The sequence below is a fragment of the Manacus candei genome, unplaced genomic scaffold (genome assembly GCF_025592945.1).
Source record: "Manacus candei isolate 608988 ecotype Guabito, Panama unplaced genomic scaffold, ASM2559294v1 h1tg000040l, whole genome shotgun sequence".
Taxonomy (NCBI): Eukaryota; Metazoa; Chordata; class Aves; order Passeriformes; family Pipridae; genus Manacus; species Manacus candei.
Genome location: NW_026138088.1, coordinates 1,873,278 through 1,897,935, shown reverse-complemented (window position 1 = coordinate 1,897,935; position 24,658 = coordinate 1,873,278). Strand labels below are relative to the sequence as shown.

Sequence of the window (24,658 nt, the reverse complement as noted above, 5' to 3'; positions counted from 1 at the left end):
CTGAGGCTGAGGGAGCAGGGAGGTCCCAGTGGAGGTGGTACCTGTGGCTCAGTGTGCAGCACAGATCCCGCCTGGAAAATCCTGTCTGGGAGTTCAAAGCTGAATATTCAGTCTGGGGAGGCTTCAGAGCCATCCCTGGGCAGTGATGCTGCTTGGAATGCTGAGGGAACGCTGGGATGGGGGGAAGGAGCAGAATCCTGGGCAAGAGGCTCCTTCTCTGCCTCTCTTGGCTACAGGGGATCATCTGCTGCTCTCCCTTGAAGCCATCAAGACAAGAGCCAAGGCCAGGCTTTATCTCTGCGGGTTTGCCTGAATTCCTGCTGCTGAACAAGCAGTTCCCAGCTGGATGCATCCCTGTCCAAAGCCCTGGCTGGGCACACACATCAGTGTGGTGGATCAGAGGCTCTGCTGCTGCTCCCGGGGCTGGGCTCAGGTTTCTTTCCCTGCTGCTGCTGCTGAGGAGCTGCAGGAAGTTCCTGCCTGACTTGCAGCATTCCCAGGAGACCCAGCCTGGCCTGGCACATCCTCCTTTGGTGGGATGGTGCTGCCCACCCAGACCCCCTGCTCGGCTCCACCATCCCAGACTGTCCCATCCCACCAACACAGAGCCCCGGGACGTCTTGGTGCTGCTCCACCCCTAAAAACCCCTCACTAAAACCTGCATTTTTTTTCTTTTTTTCCTCCTCGAAAAGGGGCTAAAGGTTGTGTGAGGCTGCCAGAAATATCCCCCGGGGGGGGGGGGGTGCCGGCAGGTCCCCGCTCTCCATCTGCCGTGACTTCGGCTTTCCCTCCCGGAGCTGCTTTTTCCTGGTGGAGAAACCACACCCGGCATGGCCCCAAAAACGTCCCGGAGGGGAGGGGGGGCGGGGGATCGGGATGCGGGGCTGGAATTCCTCCCCTCTGAGTCAAGGAGAGCAGATCCCGCCCAGCTCACCTGGTGTTCCCCGGGCACGGCGGGAGCTGGGAAACCTTGAAAATCCCCGGGCATGACCCAAAAAAACCACCTCCCTGGCGGATTCCTCGCCGTTAAAAACCCTGCCTTTCCAAGGGATCCGATGCCTCCGGGCTAATTCCCGGCTTGGAAAAAGTTAGTGAGCAGCTCTCCAAGGAGCCAAGTGATCGGCTCTTGGCATCGTTCCCTGCTCCATCTGGGAGCAGCTTTCCTCGCTAATAAAGTGATCCTCCGAAGTGGAGGGGGGGCAGGAAGGGAAAGAGGAACAACTGTGCTGCTGGGATGGAGTCCAGGTGTTTATCCCAGGCTTTATTTGTGCCCAGTTCCTGGATGGGAGGAGCTGCCTCTGTGCTGACTCTGCTTCTTCTGCACTTGGGGGGCAGGGAAGTTGCTGGAACCCCGGAATTCCTGGATTTTGGGGCTATGGTGCTGTGGTGGGCTGATCCCGCTGCTCTGCTGCGCTTGGGGAAGGGCTCGCTGAGGAGGAGAGAGGATGTGGCGTGTGGGAAAGCGCCTGAGTAATGCTGGGATTTGATGGCTGGAAGGCTGGGAATGTTGGTGAATCCTCTTTGGGGTGGAGCATCTGTTTCTGGAGGGCTTGGGAAGGGCTTAGTCCTGGGGCTGGCAGTGCTGCTGACCTCTCCCAGCTGACACCGTTCCCCCTGGAAATCCCAACATTCCACAGGGCTCTCCACCCCACCCCTGGCTGTCACCTCTCCCTGGCTGGTTTCTCCTGCCAGGTGCTGGAATGAGATGAAACCAGGGATTGCTCCAGTGAGCCCAAAGCAAAGCCTTTGTGGATGAAGCCTCTGGTGAGGTGGGAAGGGGGGAAATCCAGCCAGGATTCGTGCAGGGCCCTCCCCTCCCTCCCGGGCTCACCCTGCACTGTGTTGCTCCTTTCCAACAGCCCCAGGTGTTTTCCACACACCTGGAAGAAGTTTTCCAGCTGCTCCTGGGGTGAGGAAGAGGGGAATATGTGCAAAGCTGAGGTGGGTTTCCCTCTCCCCGTGCCCTGAGAGCTCACAGTGCCCTCAGAGCCAGGAGCTGCCCGCTCTGACCTCGGCTCCAGATGGATGTTGACTTTCCTAAACTTGCTTATCCATACCTGGAGCCAAAAAAACCTTGTGGAAAATCCCAAGCTCTGCCTGCTCTGTTCCCAGTGCTGGGAGGGCAGGACAGGGACTGCTCTGCTTTGGGGGGCTCAGGGATGGGAGGGGGAGCAGCCCTTTGCAGATGTGAGTCCTGAATTCCCACCCTGGCAATTCCTTCCTCCCACATTCCCTTGAAACATTTCCATTATGGCTTGAAGCAGGTTTGTGGAAATAGGCTGGTTTTTTTACTCAGGCAGCTGCTGGAAGAGGCTTTGGAGACGGGGATGGAATGGGATGGATCCTGCTGCACCCACAGAGAGCAAAACCCTGTTCCCACCGTGTCCTGTGCCAAAACAGCCACGTGGGAGCCTGTGGGGATGGGATTGGCTTCTCCTGCCTCCTCCAGCCCTGGCACCAGGACACTGGGTGGGCAGCAGGAGGGGTCTTTGAGAAATTCCATCCCACAAAGTTGTGCTGTGCTCTGAGTCAGGTTTTGGGGCGGGCTGGGAGCAGATGCTGGGAGCAGGCAGCAGCTGCACACGTGGAGGGCTGGACCAGCCATTTTGGCAGCTTTTCCCCCTGAAAATGCTGGGAGGAACTGGAGTCTTTTCCCTGAAAACACTGGGAGGAACTGGAGCCCTTCCCTGCAGCCCGTGCTGGGCTGTCTGCAGGCCTGCTGTGGGGCTGCTTTCCTTGCTGACAGAAGGACAGTTTATTTTTTAAGCTCAGTCCCCGAGAACCAGCGACTCTTTGAAAGGCAGGATGTGAACTCTGGAGCCTCCTGGCAGAGCACAACCAATTGCTTCCTTTGTTTAGCTCCCCTGTCCCAAATCCCTGGCCCAGCTGCATGAGTGGGTGACTGTCACCCCTCGGGAGGGAGTGTTTGCATCCAGGGCTGAGGGATAAACCCACTAAGAACCCTTGGTTTAGAGCAGCCTGTGCTGGATATAAGCAACACTTGGAGCTCGAGAGGCCCTTCTAAACACTCAGTCATCCCACACGTGGTCCATGGAGTAAACTGGCCTTGCTGGAGGATCAGAGGGGGTTTGAATTGTGCTGAAGCAGCAGAGTCTGGTCCTGTAGCTCCCAGACCCCATTAGTTGTCTCTGTAGAGCAGCTGGATGATGCCACACTGCACCTAAAGGGGTTTCTGCCGGTGTTCCAGGAGAATTTAACCTCCTTTCCAGCTTGGGAGAAGCTCCAAAGGCAGAAGAAGCTCAAGTGCTGCCACTTGGCTCCTGGAGATGGGAATTCTTAGGGGGAAACGCTGCTTTTGGGGCAGGACTGGGATGTGATGGGGTGCAAGTGCTCGGAGGTTCACGGTGATCGGGAAGTGGGACCGCTGGCAAAGCCTTCCCACTGTTGCTGTGGGGCTGGGAAGGTGGGAGATGGGAATGCTGGGAATGCTTCCCAGGTGTGGCGGCTTATGGATCACAGGGAAGGGGCCGTTCCCAGTCGGTGTGTGGGGAGGAGGGGCTGTGTTTGGGAGAGTTTCCCCCCTGAGGAGGAGGGGCTGTGTTTGGGAGAGTCTCCCCCCTGATCCTCACCCTGGGAGGGGGGCAGGAATCGCTCGTGGCTCCCCGATGGATCTCTCTGCTCCGTGGCTGCAGGAGCAGACGGGGCCCTTCTCCTCCCGGGAGGCCCGAGCCGTTCACAGCCGGATAAACTTTCATCTGCCTCGGAACTGCCGAGCTCACACGGCCCCTAATGCGGGAGCCAGACGGGATCTCTGGCCCGGGGAGACTCCGCTGACCTGATTTAGCAGCGCCACGAAAAAAACCGCCTGGGCGGCTGCGGCGCCTCCGGCGCGGCCTCCTGGGGCCTCAGGGCCACACAGCTCCTCTTTTTGGGGCAGGATCTGGGGGGTTGTGGGGGGGTTTGAGGGTGGAAAGGGGCTGTTTGCTGGGAGGGGGTTGCAGACTGGAGGGATCTGGGCTGGGGGTGTTCGGGGGGCGGGTGGTCTGCGCTGAGCTGGGGAGGGGGAAGCTCAGGAGAGCAGGGGGTCCCTGCTGTCACTGTGCTCCTTCAGCGGCTGTTCTGTGGGAAATCGTAGAATCATGGGGTAGCCTGAGCTGGGAGGGACCCCCAAGGACCATCCAGCCCAACCTCTGGCCCTGCACGGACACCCCAACAATCCCACCCTGTCCCTGAGAGTGTTGTCCAAACCCTCCTGGAGCTCTGGCAGCCTTGGGGCCGTGCCCACTGCCCTGGGGAGCCTGGTCAGTGCCACCCACCCTCTGGGGGAAGAACCTTTCCCTGAAATCCACCCTAACCCTCCCTGACACAGCTCCAGCCCTTCCCTGGCTCCTGTCCCTGCTCACAGAGGTGATCAACGCCTGCCCTTCCACCTCCCCTGAGAGAGCTCCAGACCCGTGAGGTCTCCTCTCACTCTCCCCCTCTCCAGGCTGGATCTGGAGGTGCTATTCCCAGGCTGTCTCTCCCGGTGGGTGCAGCCCCCCGAGGTCCTGCAGAGCTGCAGATTCAGGGGGTGTTTTCCTGCCCCCCCTCCCCAAGCAGGGACATGCTGGGGGCACACGGAGCCCTCCCTCCATCACATGTCCCACTGCCCCACATCCCCCCGGGTCACTGGGATTAATGTGACCGTGGGGGGAGGGCTCCATGTGTTCTCTGGCTCTAATCAGGCAGGGGATGACTGGATGTGGTGTCTGTGAGCAGACACCCCGAGGTGCCCGGGCCAATCCCCCCCAGCTGTCTGGCGGCTCTGCCTCCCAAGACACCGAGCTCTTCTCCATCTCTCCTTAAAATAATCCCTGTCTGGAGCAGCTGTGGGATGCTGAGGCTCCACGACACCCACCCTGGGGCTCTGCAGCCCCTCAGCTCCATCCCTTCACACCCACAGCTCAGCTGCCACAGCGTCACCAAACCCGGCGTTCCCCAAAACCCACCGAAACCTGGATCTCATCCCACTTCCCCCTCCTGCCTCCCCGTCCCCTCAGGCAGGGAAAACACCCCGGTGCTCCTGCCAGCTCGGGTCCTGCTGGAGCATCACCCCCCAGGCAGGAACCGGGGGGCCCCTCCCTCAGGCAGCACCCACGGGTGGCTTTTTTTTTTTCCCCCCCTGAATCCCATTTATTCTTGGAAGTTTCCTGGTTTTGCCTGGAGAGCTCTTCCCCAGCAGCAGACTTTACACAAATGTCACAGCCCAGGCTGCGTGGGACTAATTATTTCCTCGCAGTTTGTCAGGAGGGGGGTGGGTTGAAGCAGCTTCCCCCCCCCCTTTATCTTCCTGGGCTGCTCGTGCCTGGAGCCTGTGGAGTTTTCCTAAGGCTCTTTGGGGCTTCATCTTCCCTTAAGGTGCCTTTTGTTACCTGCAGCTTCCCGACCTGTTGCAGTAAATTGGGAATAAGTGAGTGTTTCTGCAGGAAAGGGGGTGAAGGACGTCAGGGCAGGGGTGTTACAGGGCAGCACACCAACCCTAACCCCCTTCCTCCTTGGACTTTGGGCTCAGCGCTGGGACAGGCACCCAAATTCCCGCTGCTCCCGCTTTGGGAAGCCTCTGGCTGGTGGGGATGCTGTTGTGGTGGTTTTAGGGTGGCTTTGGTGTGTGCTGCTTGTGCTGCTTCGAGGTGGTTGAGCAACAAACCGCCCTCCCCCTCCTGCTTCCGCTGCCAGGACCTATTTCTGGTGATGCTGGGAGGGCTCTGAGGACCCCCCCCCGGCTCTGCCCCTGCCTGGGTTTGGGTTGGGAGAAGGGGGGGAACCGGGTCGTGCTCCCCCCAAAGCACAGCCCCCGTTCCCACGCAGCCTCCCCCTCCTCTCCCCTCCCAGGCAGTTCCCTCCCTGCCTCCTCATTAGGGTTTAATTTATTGCTGACTCTCCTGTGGCTGGTTCTCATGCAGAGGAGCTGGTTTGCCCCTCCCTGGTGCGTGGCAGGGATCGATGGGGGTGTGTGTGTCTGTTTGGACTGGCTGGGCAGGGGAACCCCCCCCTTCTCCCTTGGCCTTAAATTCCCTGAGGACTCAAACGCCTTCTCCTCCCGGGAGCCGCGGGGAAAAGCGGTGCCCGATCCTGGGGGAAGATGCTGAATTTGTGCGGTTCCTCCCCCGCCTGGCGCAGACAGACAGATCCCTCCTGCCTCTTCCCCACGGGGGGCTCAAGGATTGGAGTCAAAGCTGCCTCCGATCCTTGGGAGATTTCCTCAGAATCCACCGGGAGCCTAATTCCAGCTCCATCCGCGGTGTCCATCTGCCCTCCCTCTCCGGGCTGGGCCGGAGCAGGACGCGGCACAGCCTTGCTGTCAGCCCGAATCAGGCTCTTCTTTGCCGGGTTATTTTTATTTTCCCCCTCCTCCCGTGGCTTCCCGGTTTCCCTGAGCTCCACGGGGCTGGATTCCTGCCTTCCCCAGCCCTCGCAGGGACCGGGGTTTCCCTCCTCCCCGCAGCCAGAGGTTGCTGCCGGAGGGGGGTTCGTCTCCTCCCAAGCGTTATTAGCATGCCCGGGGCATGGGATGCGGTTGCCATGGCAATGGGATGATTTCTGCTGGCAGCAGCGGTGATCCTGATCCGACGGGAGCTCCGGGCCGGGACTGGGGGCCGTGTCTCGCTCCTTGGATTTCCCGGGAGCTGTTCAAATGGGGAATGTCTGGAAAGGCTGCTGCCTTTTGTAAAGAGCCCGGGGAGAGGTGATGGGGTGTCCTCACAGTGCTGGGGCAGAGCTCTGTCCCGCTTCCCGTGGCTGGGCTGGGAATGGTCTGTTATCCCGTGCCTTCCCAACCTGCTCTGCACATGGAGAATTAGGGATCTGGGAGGGTGTTTGGAGAATTAACTAGTGATCTGGGAGGGTGTTTGGTGTCTCACAGAGGCCCAGAATGGTTGGGGTTGGAAGGGACCTCAAAGGGACCCAGTTCCACCCCCTGCCATGGTCCAGGGACTCCTTCCATGTTCTGGAACACTCAGGGATCGAGCTGCTGGTGCTCAGAACGTGGCTTTGTTTGCTCTGACCTTGGTCTGAGTCAGGCTGGGACTTCCCAGCCACTCAGGGAAGGGCTCCAGGCTGGGAGCAGTGCCAGGGGCAGGAGGGGAGCCTGGTCTGTCCCCTTGTGCCCCCCCAGCCGAGGTGCTGCTCTCAGTGGATTAGCACTGCTGTTAATTAAGCCCTGGCTCTGCCAGCAGCTCCCTCAGGGCACCTGGACACGGAATCCTGGTGGGGTTTGCTCCTGGCTCTGCCCAGCAGGTACCACCATCCCATAGCCTGATCCTACAGAATCATTAAGGCTGGAAAAGCCCTCCGAGCTCACCCAGTCCAACCATGGACCAGCACTGCCCTGTCCCCACTAAACCCTGTCCCCAGGTGCCACATCCACAGGTTTTCGAACACCTCCAGGGGTGGTGACTCCACCACTTCCCTGTTCCAGTGCCTGACCACCCCTTCCAGGAGGAACTTTTCCCTGATATCCAACCTAAACCTCCCCTGGTGCAGTGTCAGACCGTTTCCCCTCATCCCCTGTGCTGTGGTGTCCTCCCGGTGTCCTGTGGCTCCTGGTGAGCTCAGGACCCTCCCAGAAAATCACACTGTTGGAGTTTTAATGCAGGAATTTCTCTGCAGCAGCCACAGGCAGTGGCTCAGGGAAGTACCTGCCTTGACACTGGATCCCAGTGGGAATCCTTGACACACCAGTGCTGGAGGCACTGGGAAGGAGCCCGAGCACACAGTATTATACCCCCTCTAATCAGATTAAACAGAGATTAGGCTGAACCCTTCAAGCAGTTGGTGATCTGTTGTTTGGGTAAAACTGATTCTTGTCCTTCTCAGCCTTGCTGCTTGGTGTTTGAGGGGTGGGGAGGGTTCATTTGGGCTTCTTTGCTGTGGTTGTGGCTGCATCCTGCGTGTCCCCACGTGCTGGGGACAGAGGAGGGCTGGGGGGTCAAGATCCGTCAGCAGAACGTTTCCCACTCTTCTGGCACCCTGGTGTTGACTCCCAAGTCCCCAAAGCAGTGGGAATGTCCAGCAAGGACAAGCTGTGGAGCAGGGAGGTGTGTTTTTGGGGGGCTGGTTGGGGTCTCACAGCCCAGCCCCGTCAGCTGCTCTGTCCCCAGATGGGCAGAACACTCCCCATCCCTTTGGCACCCTGGGATGGAGACAGTGGGACATTGGGAGTGCCCAGCAGGACAAGGTGTGGGATGAGGAGGTGGGGGTGTATTTTTGGGCTCCCCTGCAAGGCTGGGAGCGGGAGGGACCTGCAGTGAGGAGCTGAGCTGCCTTTTCCCCTTTGTGCAAACCACAGCTGCACTGGGTGGTTTCTGTGTGTGAGGTGGGTTCTCCTTCTGTCTCCAGCGAGGCTGAGGCAGCTATTTTTAATCTCGAGTTTCCTGCACTGCTGCCTGGCCGAGGTATGTGCTGCTCTGGCAGGGCTGTGGTCGGGGATCTGCCGCTGTCCTGCCCCGCCAGCGCTGCCTCAGCTCCCTCATCCCCCAGCTCCCTCCTCCTGCCCCAGGAGCACACAGCTCCCAGAGCAGAGCCCCGGGGCTTCCAAGAGCCACAGAGCCCCGTTTCATGTGGGCTGGGGAGGGCTGGGAGCTGCAGGTGTCCCGGGCTTTGCTGCACAGCCCTCAGGGGACAGCGTGGTTTGGGCTGCGGGGGCAGGAACGAGGGGGGATGGATGTAAAGGGACAGAGGGCAGGGTTGGATTGGGAGGTTGGGAAGGAATTCTTCCCTGTGAGGGCGGGGAGGGACTGGCATGCAATTCCCAGAGAAGCTGTGGCTGCCCCATCCCTGGAAGTGTTCAAGGCCAGGTTGGATGGGGCTTGGAGCAACCTGGGCTATGGAGGGTGTCCCCATGGCAGGGGGTGGAACCTTCCTCATCTTTCAGGTCCCTTCCAGCCCAAACCATTCTGGGGTTCCCTGATGGAGATGTGGGAGCTGCACAGTTGGAGTTACAGCCCTGGGACAGGGATCAGGGTTGTGTCAGAGCCTTCAGATCCCCAAAAGCAAGTGAGGGCTCGCTGTCCTCTGCAAGGAGCTGCAGTTCTGCCCTGGTCACCTCTGAGAGCTGCTGCAGGGAGGGGACAAGGGGGTGGCCTGGCTTGGCAAGGGAATTCATCCAAGTCCCTGCATGGATTTGAAAGTGGAACAGCTCCCTGTGCTGCCCCAAAGCCATGTGTGCTCAGTGTGACCCGGGGCTGGGCTGGTGCCATCCCTGAGCCTCCTGCTCTCAGCAGGAACTTCCTGAAAGTCTCTGGAGGGGTTTGGAGGAGCCCCGATGGTGAATTCTACTTTAACAAAAGTAGGAAGAGAAATCTCTGCCCCTTCCCAAAGCAGTTCCCCCCTCTGTGCTCTCCGAGGGGTGTGTTGGGTTTCTCTACCAGCCCAGGGGCACAGCGACCATCTGCTCCAGGTCAGGTTCCCTCCCTGGGCTTTTCCTGGGCAGTGTTGTGCTCAAAGGGAGGGTTCTGCCTCCACAGCCAGGCTGGGAGTGTTGCTCTTGCAGGCTGTCCCCTCTGTCCCACGGGCAGAGCTCCGGACACAGCCCTGGGCAGGAGCATCCCCCGGGATGACCCCAGGGAAGGACCAGGGCCCGGGTGGTGAAGCTCCACAGCGTTGGGACTGACTCAACCACTCCTTGGCAGCTGAGAGACCCCAGAAATAACAGCCCCTGGGGGGTCTGGTTGGGCCCAGCTGAGTGTTATCCCACTGTTATCCAGGGATTTGCCTCGTGCTCTTTTCCACGTCTCCTGGGGGTGGGAATGGCCACGAGAGGTTCATCCATCTGCTGGGAAAGGGCTGGGAGCAGCCTCCAGCTCGAGCACTGGATATTTGCTCTCTCCCAGGGCTCTCCCTGGGTTTCTCCCTGGGCTCCTCTCCCTGTTCCTGCCTGTTTTCCCAGGCAGGTTTTGCTGACGTGGTTCGGGATCAGGACACTCTGCAGCGCCAGGAAACCACAGCGTGAGGGTGGTGTGGCTGAAACTTCAGTCAGGGCAGCAACTAAACCCTCCCACCTCCCCCTGTGACCCTTCCCAGCTGAAACTGTGATGGGCCAAGTCACTGTGGACCAGAGTCAGCAGCTTTCCAGGGCTGATGGCACCCTGAGGGCTGGCTGAGGGATGCTGATGGTGTGTTAAGGCCTCTCCAGAAGCCAGGCAGGAACAGACATGGAATGGATTTGTCCCTGGGGGAAAAAAAAAGGGCTCCTCTTGCCCTTTTTTTCTTTGATAAACCTGAAGTTGATATGTCGAGGCTGGGAGAGAACCCAGTGGGAAGGCTGGGGAGGTGTCGGGCACGGGGGGAGATCCCACTGTCCGAAATCCCAGCTGAGAATTCCCCACCATCCCAAATGGCAGCTGCCAAAGCCACGAGGGGATGTGTCCCCAGCTCTGGCTCCTCCACAGTGGGACCAAAGCACTGGAAGTGTTATGGATGTGGCACCTGGGGACACGTTTTAGTGGTGACACAGCAGTGCTGGGGAATGGTTGGACCCCACAGTCTTGGAGGGCTTTTCCAACCTTAATGATTCCATAATTCCATGCTGTGGGACCTTGGGCCGTGTCGGAGCACCTGAGGTGACGGGGCTGGTGGTCCTGGGGTGGGAGGGAGAGGGCAGGGAGCAGGGGATCAGTGGGATTAATGATCTCCTTCCCTCCCCAGACACTACCCGAAGCAATCCTTCACCATGGTGGCAGACACCCCCGAGAACCTGCGCCTAAAGCAGCAGAGTGAGCTCCAGAGCCAGGTGAGCATTTCACAGCCAGGTGGGCCCTCCAGAGCTCCAGACTTTCATACTGTATGGAAAAAAAAAAAAAAACCACAGTCTTTTTCCATTCTGTTTTTGTTTGGTAGTTCCGTGTTTTGGAAGTTCTGTCTGTGTCTGGCTTTGGGAGGCTCCTGAATTAATGTCCCCAGTCACTCACCCAGTGGCAACGCTGTGTTTGTCACTTCTCTTTGTACCTCTGGAGTGCTGATCTCCTGCTCCCTCCTGCTGGAGCTGCATCCTTTTCCCTTCCAGGATAATTCCCCAGCACAGGAGGACAACGAGGTTGACTCTGTTCTCCAGGGGCCTTAAGCCAGACCTTGGGATTTTGACCTGAGCTTGAGAGAGGGATTGGACATTTAACATGAAGAATATTGAATATTGAATATTTAACATGCAGAACTGTTCACCTCAACCTGGGGAAGAACTTCTTCCCACAGAGGTGGCAGAGGAATGTCATGGATGGTCCTCTCTGGAGACATCCCAAACCCACCCAGACACACTCCTGTGTCACCTGCCCTGCCTGGGCAGGGGGGTTGGACTGGGTGGTCTCCAGAGGTCCCTTCCAACCCTGACAGCTCCGGGATAACTCTGGTTTGGGGGGCAGGTCCCTCCTCTCAGGTCTCACCCACCCCACCCCTGTTTGCTGCTCCCTTCATTCCCGGCTGCTGGGACCTCCCAGAGGTGGGAATGTCCCTCTCCCAGCCCTTGCCTTTCCCCAGGTGCCATCCAGGTGAGGTGGCAGATCCTCCACCTGGACAAGCATTGACTCTCCCGGGGGGGTATTTCAGGTAAACCCGAAATCTCGTAGGGCTTGAAAGCTCTGGCAGGCAGGAATAAACAGATGGAGGGATAAGGACTGGCACAGATAAGGATTTCTCTCTCTGGTGGGAAGAGCAGAGCCTGCTGGAGAGGGTGTTGTCCAGACGTGTCCCGTTTGATCCCCTGGAGGTGTCCCTGGATCAGCAGAGTCCCCAGCCCTGAGCAGGGTGTGGGCTGGGAACTCCCAGTGACGTGCTGGGGACTGTCCTTGGGTGGGCCACGGAGTGATCCCAGCTCTCCTTTTGCTCCAGAACACTGAGGGCGGGAATGTGGGCATCAGTTTTGTGGGAAAGCTGCTGGAAGGGCAGGGGTAGGGCTGGAAGGGGCCTTTGGGTGGGTGACCCTGCCTGGGGGTCAGGGCAGCAGAGCTGGGGAAGGGGCTGGAGCAGCAGGAGCAGCTGAGGGAGCTGGGGGGGCTCAGCCTGGGGAAAAGGAGGCTCAGGGGGGACCTTCTGGCTCTGCAACCCCCTGACAGGAGGGGGGAGCTGGGGGGGGTCGGGCTCTGCTCCCAGGGAACAAGGGACAGGAGGAGAGGGAACGGCCTCCAGCTGTGCCAGGGGAGGGGCAGGTTGGATATTGGGGAAATTCCTTCACTGAAGGAATGGTCAAGCACTGGAAGAGGCTGCCCAGGATGGAATCACCACCCCTGCAGGTGTCCAAAAAAGCCTGTGGCTGTGGCACTTTGGGACAGGGCTCAGTGGTGACACAGCAGCGCTGGGTTAATGGTTGGACTTGATCTCAGAGGGATTTTCCCACCTTAGTGATCCCAGGATTCTCTGGTGGGACTTTGCTCTGCTGAGGGGCCGTGTTGGAGCATCTGAAGTGATGCCCTGAGCCCTTGTCACGAGCTGGGCTGTGACAGAAGTGCAGCCCTGTGTTCCTGGTGAAGCTGTGCCGGGAGAAAACACATCCAGAGGCGATTTGGGCTTGAGTCAGTGACTCAGGAGAACACAGGATGTGGCAACTGCTCTGGGAGTCTCTTTAACTCCTTTTTTTCCCTTTGAAAAGGGGCACTAAGGCAGCCTGGGGTGCTGTCAGCAAGGCCTGGTGGCTCGGTGCTGTCCTGGGTGGAGGGAGCACAGCCCAGTGTTTTCCGCGGTGGTTTTGGGGTGAACGGTCATTTTTTTGGGATCAGCACACTGAAGGATGCCATGACCTTCCTCATTCTCTTCCCATCAGCCTGAGAGTGTCAGGGGCTGAGAAGCAGATTCCCTGGGAATGCATCCAGGAGGAGGAGGGGGGAGCTCAGACCTCACCTGCAGCAGCCAGGGCTGGCGGTGCCCCTGGGGTTGTGAAACCTCGGCTCCTGTGAGGGCTCTTCCTCTCAGGGAGTTGCCCAACAGCTCTCCCTGCCTTGCCTGAGTGCAGCCTGGCTCAGGCTGAGAGCTGGAGCCCAGCCTGGGGCTGGGTTTGTGTCCGTGGAGCAGTGACAGGGACGAGGGGACACAATTTCCATGGTAACCGGCGAGATGCTGCTGCGCCGAGGAGGCTCCAGCGCCGGGGGCTCCGGGCTCTTCCTTAGCTGTTGGTTGTTAAAGGGCACCCAGGGGAGGGTCTGTGCTGTGCCTGGGCTCTCCTGGGCCTGGGTGGGACTTGCAGCTCCTCGGGGGGTGGCTGGGACCAGCCTGGCAGGGGGAGGGGGTGTCTTTTTTCCACCCTGCACCTCCAGTTGGTCAGCACAGCCCAAACCCCCACGGCACCCCCGTCCCCGGGACAGGAGCAGCCATGCCCGGCCCCCGGGGGTCTCCTGGGCTTTGGGGGATGGAGCTGGGATAGCACAGGGCTGTAAGAGCCCTCTGCAGCCTTGGCTGCACGTCAGGAGAGGGGCTGAGGTGCAGGCAGGGTCTGCCAGGCACCAGCACCCACCTCCTCAGAGTTGCATTCACCCCGAGGTGAGCTGCAAAGTGGGATTTCCACGAGTGGAGGGGGGTGCTGGAGCTTTGGGTGTTGGCAGAGCCCCTGCAGAAGGACTGGGGAGGGATGTAGGAGGGGAGGGATGCAGGAAAGGGGGGGATGCAGGAGGCAGGTCGGTGGCAAAGCTGAACCAGGTGGAAGCCGCCAGGCTGGATCACCCAGAGCCCGGGGGAGGAGGGATCCTAAACACACTCCAGATAAGATCTTAATTCCTCTCTGCCTTTGTTCTGCCTACAAAGGGAGTCTCCCATTTTCCAAGCTCCAAACATTTGTGTTTCTTGGAGCGTTCCAGCTGGAACCCCTGCAGCTGCTCTGGGTTATTGACAGTCCCCTCACTAATTGCAGGAGCTGAGCAGAGCCCTGGGCATGGACTCGGTCACTCCAGCCCTGCCAGGGCAGGCAGGAGGCTTCAGAGTCCTGCAAATGAACTGGATGAACTGGGGCTGTTGGCTGAGACAGGGAAAGGCTCGTGGAAGAGGCTGGCTGGCTCTGCTGGCAGCCTGGCAGGAGCCTCCTGCGCCAGTTTGCCAGTTCCAGTGCCATCCAAAAAGCACATCCCAGCTCTGCCCGGGACAGGCGGGGTCTGCACGTGCATCCAGGGGTAAAATTCCCTGTGGGGTAAGATCAGGGCTGTGTGAACTGTCACATCTTGCCTTCAGGCTTGTGTTTGTCAGCCAAAGCTGTTGGTCCTGTGTCCCTCTGGAGAATCCCTGGCTGGGCTTCCCTGCGGTGGGAAAAGGGGGTTTGCTGGGTCTGTGTCCTCTGCCAGGGCCTTCCAGCTGGGGGAGGGCAGTGAGAGGGATGCTCCCCAGAAGCTTTTCCCATTCCTCTGGAGCCAGGCTCCTGTGGGGCTGGAGAGTCGGGCTCCTCATGGACGATCCCAAGGGGGCTGATCCTGCATTCCCTCCACCAGAAAGACCCCCCTGCTCTGCCCTGGGGTGGTTGGGAAAGGGGCTGGATCACGGGAGCATCGCTGGGAAAGGGGCTGTGGATGCACAGGGATGGGGGGACGGGGACAGGGGGACAGGGACAGGGTGCTGGGCAGCTGCAGGGGCAGGATATCAGGGATGGGGTGACAGGGATGAGGTGCCCAGGGTGGGGTGCTGGGCACTGCAGGGATGGGATATCAGGGATGAGGTGACAGGGATGGGGTGTTGGGCACGTGCAGGGAGGGGGTGACAGGGATGGGGTGACAGAGAGAGGGTGCTGGGCAGCTGCAGGGAGAGGATATAAGGGACGGGGTGACAGGGATGAGGTGCCCAGGGTGGGGTGCTGGGCAACTGCAGGGACAGGATATAAGGGATGGGGTGACATGGGTGGGATCCTGGGCAGCTGCAGGGATGGGGTTACAGGGATGGGGTGCTGGGCAGCTGCAGGGATGGGGTGACAGGAACAGGGTGCTGGGCAGCTGCAGGGAAAGGATATCAGGGATGGGGTGACAGGGATGGGATTCTGGGCACCTGCAGGGATGGGGTGACAAGGATGGGGTGCTGGACATGTGCAGGGGCAGGATGGCAGGACCAGGGTGCCCAGGGTGGGGTGCAGGGCAGGCTGCCAGACCCCCCCCAGCAGTGTCCCAGCACTGTCCCAGCAGTGCCCCAGCAGTGTCACGTCTCTCCGCTATTTGTGTCCCGCCGGGGAGGCGTCTCCCGTTCCGGTCACTGGCAGCTGCCGGCTGATTTGCCCTGTGTGTTTAAACGTGTCCCCGAAGTGACAGCCCCGGTGCCCGCGGGGCCGCTCCCGCAGCCCACGCGCGGCGGGCAAATTGCAGGTTCCCGGCCCCCGGGGCTCCTTTTCCGAGCCCCTCCGTGGGTGGGTTTGGGGCACAGCCCTTCCTGCCCCGGGGTGGAGGGGCCCGTGGGTGGGAAGCAGGTGCCTGGATCCCGTTCCTGCCGTGCTGGCACCTCCGGGAGCTCCGTTGTCACCTCGGTGTCGGTGGCAGCGCGGACGTGGCGCGGGGAGGGGGGTTGGATGTGCCTGGGGAGGGGTTGGATGTGCCCGAGCTGAAGGGCTGTGATGTGTGAAGGGCTGTCCTCCGGCTCCCTCTGGGTAACACATGGATGCACACGTCCTCAGGAGCGCGGAGAGGGAGCAGTTCCTCCTGGAATATTCGTTGTGGATGCCGTTTTATTCCTGTTGTGTGATTATTGTCACAGGGATGCAGCCAGGCATCCCCATCCTGCAGGGTTTTAGGGCTGAATTCCTGTATCCTGAAAACAGGGGGGGTGGGATTTAGGAGGGTGAAAACACAGAACTGATCAGAGGAACTGCCTGGCAGTGGGATTGGCTCCTTGCTTGGTGATTCCTTATCTTTCCAGCCTGGATTTCTTACGGCTCATCAGCTCTGTGTGCGTGTGCAGGGGGTGGCTGTGGGATGAACCCTCTCCTTTTTGGGAAACAGAGACAAAACACAGCCCCTGTCCCTGGGCAAACTGGGGCTGGTGGTTCCAGAGCAGCTGCAGGGCTGAGTCACCCCCTCCTGACCCTGTCCCGGTGTGTCACAGGTTTGGTGTCACAGGTTTTGTGTCACAGGTTTTGTGTCACAGGTTTTGTGTCACAGCTCAGTTAACCTTTAGTTCCTGGTTGTTCAAACCTCCCTTTCCCTCCCCCCCGGGGAAATTCGAGTTGTCCTTTACCCCAGACAGGTCAGAGGTTTTGTTCTTTCCCTCCTGCTGCTTCAAGCAGAGGGAGGTTTGTGCCCTGTGTTTGTGCTTTGGCATCCTGGGGGTGGTGGCAGTGCCCCGGGGTGGGCTCTGCAGGGCCATCGAGCTGTGGGTCATTAAGCTTTTGCTTTCTAATGACAAATCAGTGAGAAATGGGGCCTGACTCAGCTCATCCCATCTATCCAGGGGTTCTGTGGCCCTTGGTGGGGAAGGTGGAGGGGCTGGGAGATGCTCCCACAGCTTGATTCCTCCTGCTTTGCAGGGCAGGAAGAGGGAATGTTGTGTGTTGGAAAGTTCTGGGGTGTCTGTACCACTAATCCAGTCTGCCCATGGAGTCTGGCATCCCCCCTGCTCCAGGCAAAATCCAAACAGTGGGTGCTGTGCCCCCCAAGCCCCCCCAAGGTCCTGGCAGGGCTGGATGGGGTGTGGGACACACGGAGCTGGTCTGAGCCTGCAGCTTCTCTGCGACACAAACCCCACAGTGTCTCATTTTTTCCCTGGCAATCTCGTGTTTCCTGTGTCACTCTGGAGCAGGGAGGGGGCAGGACCTGCTCCATGGTCTGCCCTGGGTGCTCCAGCAGGGTTTGGATTCTGCTGGAGATGGGAGAGCCCGGGAGAGCCCGGCCGGCCATGGGGGTGTGTCTTGGCTCCTCCAAACGTTCTAAAATCCTTGGCAGCCTTTCCTGAGAGGTGTTTCCGGGCCCAGCTGGACTGGGAGGCAGGGCTGGGAGGTCTGGAGGGGCAGGAGCACGGGAGGTCCTTGTCCGTGGGGGTGCCTGTGCCGGGTTCACGGGCTCGTTCCCGCCACGCTTCCAGCTCTGCTTCCCGGATTTATCCCGGCGTGTGGGAGCAGGGTGGGGTCTGCAGAGTCCTGCCTCGTGGAGCCAGCCCAGCTCCAGGAGAGCTCCAGGAGGGCTGGGCATGGCTGTGTGTCCGTCCTGGTGGCGTGAGAGCCCCCGGTGACCTTTTCACTGCAGTGACAACGTGAGACCTGCAGAGCTCAGGGGGAGCTCCAGGGAGGTGAATCCCTGGGAAACAGGGCTCTGCATCCAGCCCCTTACGGCTCTTTTCTCCCCAGAAGGGGGGCCAGGTCCCCATGGGGGGTGGAGGGGGGCTCAGGGTGTCTCTCTGCACTTCTGCTCCCCCCTGCTATGGAAATGGGGTGGGGTTGTGGCTGCCGGGCCCCGTTTCCTTCCCCCTCGGAGCTGTCACGTCCCTGGTTGGGTTTCAGCCTCTGCAGAAGCTGCTTCTGCTTCTGGGTGACCTGGTGGGAGCAGAGTCCTGCCAGGAGCAGCAGGGCCAGCAGCCCCCAGAGCTGAGGGCTGGGCAGCACATCTGGGCTGGGCAGCACATCTGGGCTAGAGCTGGGAGCTCCAGCCTTAAAACTGTATTAAAAAGGAAAAAAAAGGCGAAGTAAAGCCACAACTTTTGGGCTCCTGGCTGTGCTGGGAGGCAGTGCTGGTGTCAGGGGCTGGCAGAGAGACAGAAGGACAGCCTGTGCTTCACCAGCCTCCACCCTCCACGCTCTGGTTCCAGGCCTTTTCCTTCCCAGAGGTGGCTGAACATCCCCTGGCTGGAAGTGCCTTTTTGGGGCTGTGGGTCACTGGATCCCATGGTCCAGCTGCTCCTGGCAGCCCACAGGGAACTAGGAGCAAACCCGAGTGACCCCAACCCCTGCTGAAAGGGAAAGAAGCCCTGGGGGCTCGGGGGGAGTTGGTTTTGTCTTCCAGCTCTTGGAAAATCCCTGTTTTGCCATTCCTGGGTACCCTGGGGGGATCTCCTGGGTGAGGCAAAGCCCCTGTTAGGTGCTGCTGCCTCCCCTGAAGCCCGTGGGTCACGGTGAGGGGCTGTGGGTGGATCCAGCTGCTGGATCCAGCTGTGCTCTCCGCCCTTCCCCTCTGTTTGAACCCAGTTTTTCATTCTTTGTCCCCAGATTCGCTACAAGGAGGAGTTTGAGAAGAACAAGGGCAAAGGCTTCAGCGTGGTGGCCGACACCCCGGAGCTGCAGAGGATCAAAAAGACTCAGGATCAGATCAGCAACGTGAGTGGCTCCCGATCCCTGCTGTGCCCTTGCCGTGACCTTCCCGGGGCTGGGGGGGCTGGGGGGGCTCTGCTGTGCAACCAGGAGGGGACCACTGGCTGTGACAGCTGCTGAGGGACAGCCTGGCAGCCTGAAAGCCTGGCAGCTTTGTTTTCCTGGGCATCCTGTGACCCTCCTGTGCCTCCCCCTGCTCCTCCGAGCTGCTGGATCCTGCAGCTGCATCCAGAGGGGTGTCCAAGATGCTCCATGTTGACTGTGAAAAGTGGGAAGGGAGCAGCAGAATGTGGGGTTTTGCAGGGGAGCAGATCCCAGGGGCACATCCATCCCCCCCTGGTTGTCACTGGGACCCCTCAGCACTTGGGATCCTGGAACACCCTGAGCTGGGAGGGACCCACAGGGATCATCCCTTCCAACTCCTGGCCCTGCACAGGGGGGCTCTGTCCCTCTCCTGCTCCCTCTGGCTTGTGTGGGGGGGGATGGCTGGGGATGCAGGAGCGTTGCCATGGTGATGGGGGAGGATGCACAGGCACAGTAAACAGGGGGATGCACAGGGGGATGCACAGGGGGATGCACAGGAGGATGCACAGGAGGATGCACAGGGGGATTTACAGGAGGATGCACAGGGGGATGCACAGGAGGACACACGTCCAGCTGCAGCACCAGGAGCGGGGTGTGGCTGTCCCTGCCCCAAATCCCCCTGGGCTCCCTCTGTCCTCCCCCCAGCAGAGCACAGGGAGACCATTAACCTTTGGCTGCTGGTGAAAGTCATGCCTGTTCCTCACCAAAGCTGTTGGGAAGGGAAAGGGCTGGATTCTCCCTGCCTGCTCAACCCTTTCCATGAGAAACCTCTCTGGGGGCTCCACGAGCTCGTGGTGTCTGTGAGCTCCTCTCCTGCCCCTGGCTCTGCACCCTGGGCTGCTCTGGCTTTTCTATCCATGAGAATCCCTGCCCTGGGGACAGAATCCCTCTGTGGGAGCTGCTGGGGTGGCCAGGGAAGGGGGCTGGGCTCGCTGGAATGCAGGGAGAGGGAGGGGGGTGCCTGTGCCCCGGGGGGGTCATTTCATGCCCCCTCACACACCCCCAAGAAGCCCCAGCAGGGCAGGAGGGGGATGTTTATTCCCTCTCCTTCTGCTCCCTTCTCCCAGTTCCTTGGCAAACGCTGCTCTCTCCTCAGGGAGCTGTGGGCTGTTGCTGACCCACCAAACCCCAGGACAGAGAGGCTGGGCAAGGCTTGGGAAGGGGACCTGGCTGGAAGGTTTTCCCTGGGGCAGCTTCTCCGTGGGCTCCGAGCTGGCAGGAGCCGAGCTCAGCTTCCCTGCCGTGCAAGGGGCTGTGTTTGGGCAGAAGGTGGGGAGGTCTGGGGGCACTAAACCACCCAGCAGAGAGCTGGGCCCGGCCCTGGTCCCTCTGCTCAGCCCCCTCACCCTCTGCCAGCCACGGGCACAGTTGGCAGCAGCTTCCCCGGCGTCCCTGCCAGCCCGGGGTGGCCGTGACCCACTTACTGAAGACACAGAGACAAACCCTGTCCCTGCAGGAGCCTGTCTGAGCCTCAGCACTGCCCTGCCAGGGCAGCAACAGGGGCAGGAAAGGGGGTCCCAGCACGGCCGCGCCCCAAACTGCCCTCAGTGAAGGTGGGGAAACCCCCCTGGGAACGGAGCTGTACCCGTCCTGGAGGCTGTCCCTGTTCCTGAGGCTGTTCCTGAGGCTGTTCCTGAGGCTGTCCCCAGGTTCCCCGGGGTCCCCACACCACCCAGAGGAGTGGGGTGCTCCCCTCCAGGCCTTTTTCCCCTCCCAGAAGGGTGGCTCTGCTCCAGGCTCCTGCTGTGGTGCCCTTCAGGAAATCACAGTTTAACCAGGAGATGAACAGGCTCCAGGTGCTTCCCGGTGGGAATGCATTCATTAACACCAGGGGGGGGGAATTTTTACACTGGTGCCCCCGTGGCTGGGTTAACCCTTTCCTCCTGTGTCCCTGGCTGTGGGATGGGGGGGTTGCAGCTGGGGATTCCCAAAGGGGCTTTTGCTCCATGTTCCTGTGGATTGGGAGCATGGTCTTGCACCTCATCCTGAAAAATTTCCATATATCCCACTGGTAGGACCCAGGAACCTCCTCCTTTCCATTCCACAAACCTGAGCAAGTGTCCCTGTGCTCTGGGGGGGAAGAAGCCCCCCTGGGACTGCCAGGGAGGGTGGGAGTGGCTGATGCTGAATCCTTGGTCTCAAAAAGGAATGAGCTGGGATGAGATGAAGGCTCAAAGAATAATGGAATCATTCAGGCTGGAAAAACCCTCAAAGCTCGTGGAGTCCAGCCATTAACCAGCACTGCCATGTCACCACTAAACCCTGTCCCCAAGTGCCACATCCACATGTTTTTAGCACTTCCAGTGCTGGTGACTCCTGTTCCAGTGCCTGCCCACCCTTCCCATGAAGAAATTTCCCCTGATATCTGATCTCAACCTCCCGTGGCCCAATTTGAGGCCGTTTCCTCTCACCCCGTTGCCTGTTCACTGCGAGGAGCTGCTGCCAGGGCCGGGCTGGGTGAGGCCTGAGCTCTCCCTCCTCTGCCACCCCTGCAGATCAAATACCACGAGGAGTTCGAGCGGAGCAGGATGGGCCCCAGCCCCAGCGAGGGCTCGGAGCCGGAGCGCAGGAATTCCCAGGAGAGCTCCGGGTACCGGAGACCCGCCGAGCAGCAGCACCAGCCGTCCCACCACGTCCAGCCCACCAACCCAGGTGAGGCCCGGGGCAGGGGGGGCAGCCAGGGCTCTGTGAGGGGCTTTGCTGTGCCCCCCATGTCCCACCTCACGTCCTTCCCCCCGCAGTGTACCAGCAGCAGCCGCCGTCCCAGTCCTACGGATACAAGGAGCCGGCGGCTCCGGCCTCGACACAGCGCAGTGCCCCGTCTGCAGGGGGGGTGAGTACAGCCCAGAGCAGCCCCCCAGCACCAGCCCCCTGCTTCCCACCCCCGGGGGGGTTCGTTCTGAGTCACAGAATCACAGTCAGCCAGGTTGGAAAAGACCTCTGAGATCATCCAGTCCAGCCCGTGAGCCAACAGCACCCTGTCACCCAGACCGTGGCACTGATGCCACATCCAGGCTCTGCTCAAACACCTCCAGGGACTGGTGACCCCACCACCTCCCTGGGCAGCCCATTCCAATGCCCAGTGTCCCATTCCAGTGCCCAGTCACTCTCTCTGTGAAGAACTTCTTCCCAATGTCCACCCTAAACCTCCCCTGGTGCAGCTTAAGATCCTCCTGTCCTAGTTCTGGTGCCCTGGGAGCAGAGCCTGATCCCCCCCTGGGTCCCCCCTCCTGTTAGGGAGTTATAGAGAGTGAGAAGGTCCCCCCTGAGCCTCCTTTTCTCCAGGCTGAGCCCCCCAGCTCCCTCAGCTGCTCCTCACAGGATTTGTGCTCCAGCCCCTCCATGTCCTTCCCGAACTGAGGGCTCAGAGCTGGGCACAGCACTCGAGGTGTGGCCTCACCAGTGCCCAGCACAGGGGCAGAATCACCTCCCTGCTCCTGCTGGGCCACGCTATTCCCGATCCAGGCCAGGATCCATTGGCCTCCTTGGCCACCCGGGCACCCCTGGCTTGTGTCCAGCTGCTGTCACCAGCACCCCCAGCTCCCTTTCTCTCCACTCTGCAGGGGGGTTGTTGTGGCCAAAGTGCAGCCCCCGGCACTTGGCCTTGTAGAATCCCCCAGAGCTCTGCCTGCTGCCCACCCCTGCGCCGGGGGGAGCCCTTGGGAAGGGGCCGAGCACTCGGGTCTGCGCCAGCATTCTCGGATAACCCCCGGGATCGGGATCAGGAATGGGATCGGGCACACCCCTTGTCCCGGGGCAGGGCAGGGCACCAGATCAGGGTCTGCCACCACCCCAGAGCAGGGTCTGCCACCGCCCCAGAGCAGGGTCTGCCACCGCCCCCCGTGTCCCCACAGAAGCGTTTCCGCGCCGTCTACGACTACAACGCGGCGGACGAGGACGAGGTTTCCTTCCAGGACGGCGACACCATCATCAACGTGCAGCAGATCGACGACGGGTGGATGTACGGCACCGTGGAGCGCACGGGGGACACGGGCATGCTGCCCGCCAACTACGTGGAGGCCATCTGAGCCCTGAGGGGGGGGGAGGAAAGGGGGTCCAGCCCAGCCCCCAGCCCGGGGCTGTCCCCCCCCGGGGTGTGTGTGTGAGCCCCTCTGTCCCTGCTCCGTGTGCTCCGGTGCCTCCGGACGTCCCGGCTCCCGTGTCCGTGTGTCCGCAGCCGCCTCCGGGTTCTCCCGCCCCTTCAGCTCCTGTGTACAGGAGGGACTCTGTGCAGGGGGGGCAGGAGGGGCCGCAGCTCCCCTGCTCTCTGGGGCTCCCTCCTCTCCAGCCCCCCCGGGCGCTCCGGCCTTTCCTGGCCGGGGGGAGCAGCCGGAGTTGCCTCGATCCCAGAAAAGAGAGGGAGAGACCGTGTTAGGACCAAATTCCCCCCGCCCTGGCAGGGCTGGGCAGAGCTGCCCGTGCGGGTGAGCTGAGGGATGCTCATCCCCAGAGTGCCCTGGGCTGCAGGGATGGGCTGGAAGCCTCCACCTGCCCCGGCTCTGGCCCATCCCACTGCTCCTCCCGGCCCCTCTGCGCAGTTCCCGTTCAGTCTTTGCTCCCTTCAGTCCTCAAAACAGGAAAACATTCGCAGTTAAAATCTCAAACAAAGCCTTTGTCCTCGGGATCCCGAGGGGCTGCTCCAGGCAGCCCTGGGGGTGGCTCTGGGTGCTCCTGCCTTGGGCTCCAGCTGACCCTTTCCACCTCCTTGATTTCCCCTGGGCGAAGGAGCAGCTTTGGGGTTGCTCTGGCTCCAGGGTTGGAGTTGGGCTGAGCCCCCCCTGCAGCTCCAGCTCCCCCTGACCGGGGTCTGGGTGTCCCCTGGAAGCCTCTTCCTTGCAGCACTGGCCGCTCCCCAAATTCACCCCGAACCTTCCTGCTTTTCTCTTGCTGCTGCCACCGGGTTTTTGGGACCCTCCTGAGCCCCCCACCTGCTGGGAGGATGGTGTGGGGAGCCAGCAGGATCAGCCCCTCTCCCTGTGCCTCCTCTGAGCCGGGTGTGAGGGATCCTCCCCCTCTGGCACCACACTGGGACAGACCTGGGTGAGTGTCCCCCTCCAGCACCCTGCTCTGGAGTGACTGGGCACCCTGAGCCACCCTGAGCCTTCCCAGCCATGGTGGCAGCTTTTGGGACCACCCCTGACTTGGAATCATGTCATGGACCAAAATCTCCGGGCACATCCCTGTCCCCTTCTCCTCTGGGCTCTCAAAGTGCCGGAGCAGGTCAGGGTGGGGATAACTGGAAGCCTGTGTGAGGAGGGAGGAGTGGGACACTCCTCTCCTGGGGCACAGGAGCAGGACGAGGGGACAGTGGTGTCCCCTTGCCGGGCTGCACCAGGACATTCCAGGGGGACAGTGCTGCCTTTGCTATTCCCAAAGGAAAAGAGGGAATACAGGGACCAAAGTGGCCGAGCTGAGACATTCCCTGGCCCTGTTTGGGGCCGTGTCCCTGCCTCCTGCTTGTGCAGTCCCCTTCCTCAGAGCACGGGGGCTGCAGGGCTGGGATTGGGATGGTTGGGATAACTGGGATCAGGGGCTGCTGGAGCAAGGAGGGGGTCCCTGGCAGGGTGGAGACCCCCTGGGAGGGCCTGAGCCAGGGAAAGGGACTCCTGGCTCCTTCCCCAGCCGGCTGTGATGGGATGGGGGAGAGTGCCAGGGATTTTTGGGCCCCCGGGAGGGGCTGTCCGGGATTTTGGTGCTAAAACAAGTGAGCACAAGAGCAGGGAGGGGGTGGGGGACCCACATCCCCCTGCCAATCCTCTTCTTAATCACCTTCTTGTCTGGGAATGGGGGGGGGGGAGTATCAATGTGAATAAACCGTTTTTTAATGGACCAAATAACACAGGCAATTCCGTTTTGGGATACAGACCTTTTTTTAATGCTACCTTGAGACCATTGTCCCTAATCCTCCCCCCTGCCCTTCCCTGGCCCCTCCTCTCCCCCCCCCCTCCGTGGGAAAACAAACCTCTTACTGCTTCATTTCTGCCTTTTTCTCTCAACTTATGCACTTTTTTGCCTTTTTTTCATAGCCGAAAAGCACCTAAACCTGTATTTAAAAAGGAAAAAAATAAATGAGTAAATAAAATAGTAAAAAAAAAAAAAAAAAGGAAAGAAAGAAAAGAAAGGAAAAAAATGAGAAAAGCTGAGTTGCTTCTCATCACGTGTAAAATAGCCCCTTGTCCATCCCCAGCTTCCCTGGTTGCGTCTCAGTGCTGAGCTTAGAACGTGTTTTCTTCGGGATCCGTCGCTTGATTGGGGTTTGTCCTCGTGTCCTCCTTCCCCGTGGGCTTGAGCACCCACCAGTAAAACATGTGATTTGGCCTTTTTTTTTTTTTTTTTTTTGTCCCAAACCATCGAGTGGAACAATCCAACCCCGTCCTCTTCCCGGTTTACTCG

General features: G+C 60.3%; 1 protein-coding gene across 1 annotated transcript in view; it reads left to right on the top strand.

The window, feature by feature from the left end:
- Positions 1 to 24,373, top strand: part of LASP1 (LIM and SH3 protein 1) — a 32,665-nt gene extending 8,292 nt beyond the window's left edge. The window contains exons 3-7 of the mRNA XM_051794804.1: positions 10,645 to 10,729; positions 18,080 to 18,187; positions 20,761 to 20,917; positions 21,007 to 21,098; positions 22,120 to 24,373. Of these exons, the coding sequence (XP_051650764.1) occupies positions 10,645 to 10,729; positions 18,080 to 18,187; positions 20,761 to 20,917; positions 21,007 to 21,098; positions 22,120 to 22,293 (616 nt within the window). The 3' untranslated portion in view covers positions 22,294 to 24,373. The remainder of the gene's footprint in view (positions 1 to 10,644; positions 10,730 to 18,079; positions 18,188 to 20,760; positions 20,918 to 21,006; positions 21,099 to 22,119) is intronic.
- The last annotated feature ends 285 nt before the right edge of the window (positions 24,374 to 24,658 follow it).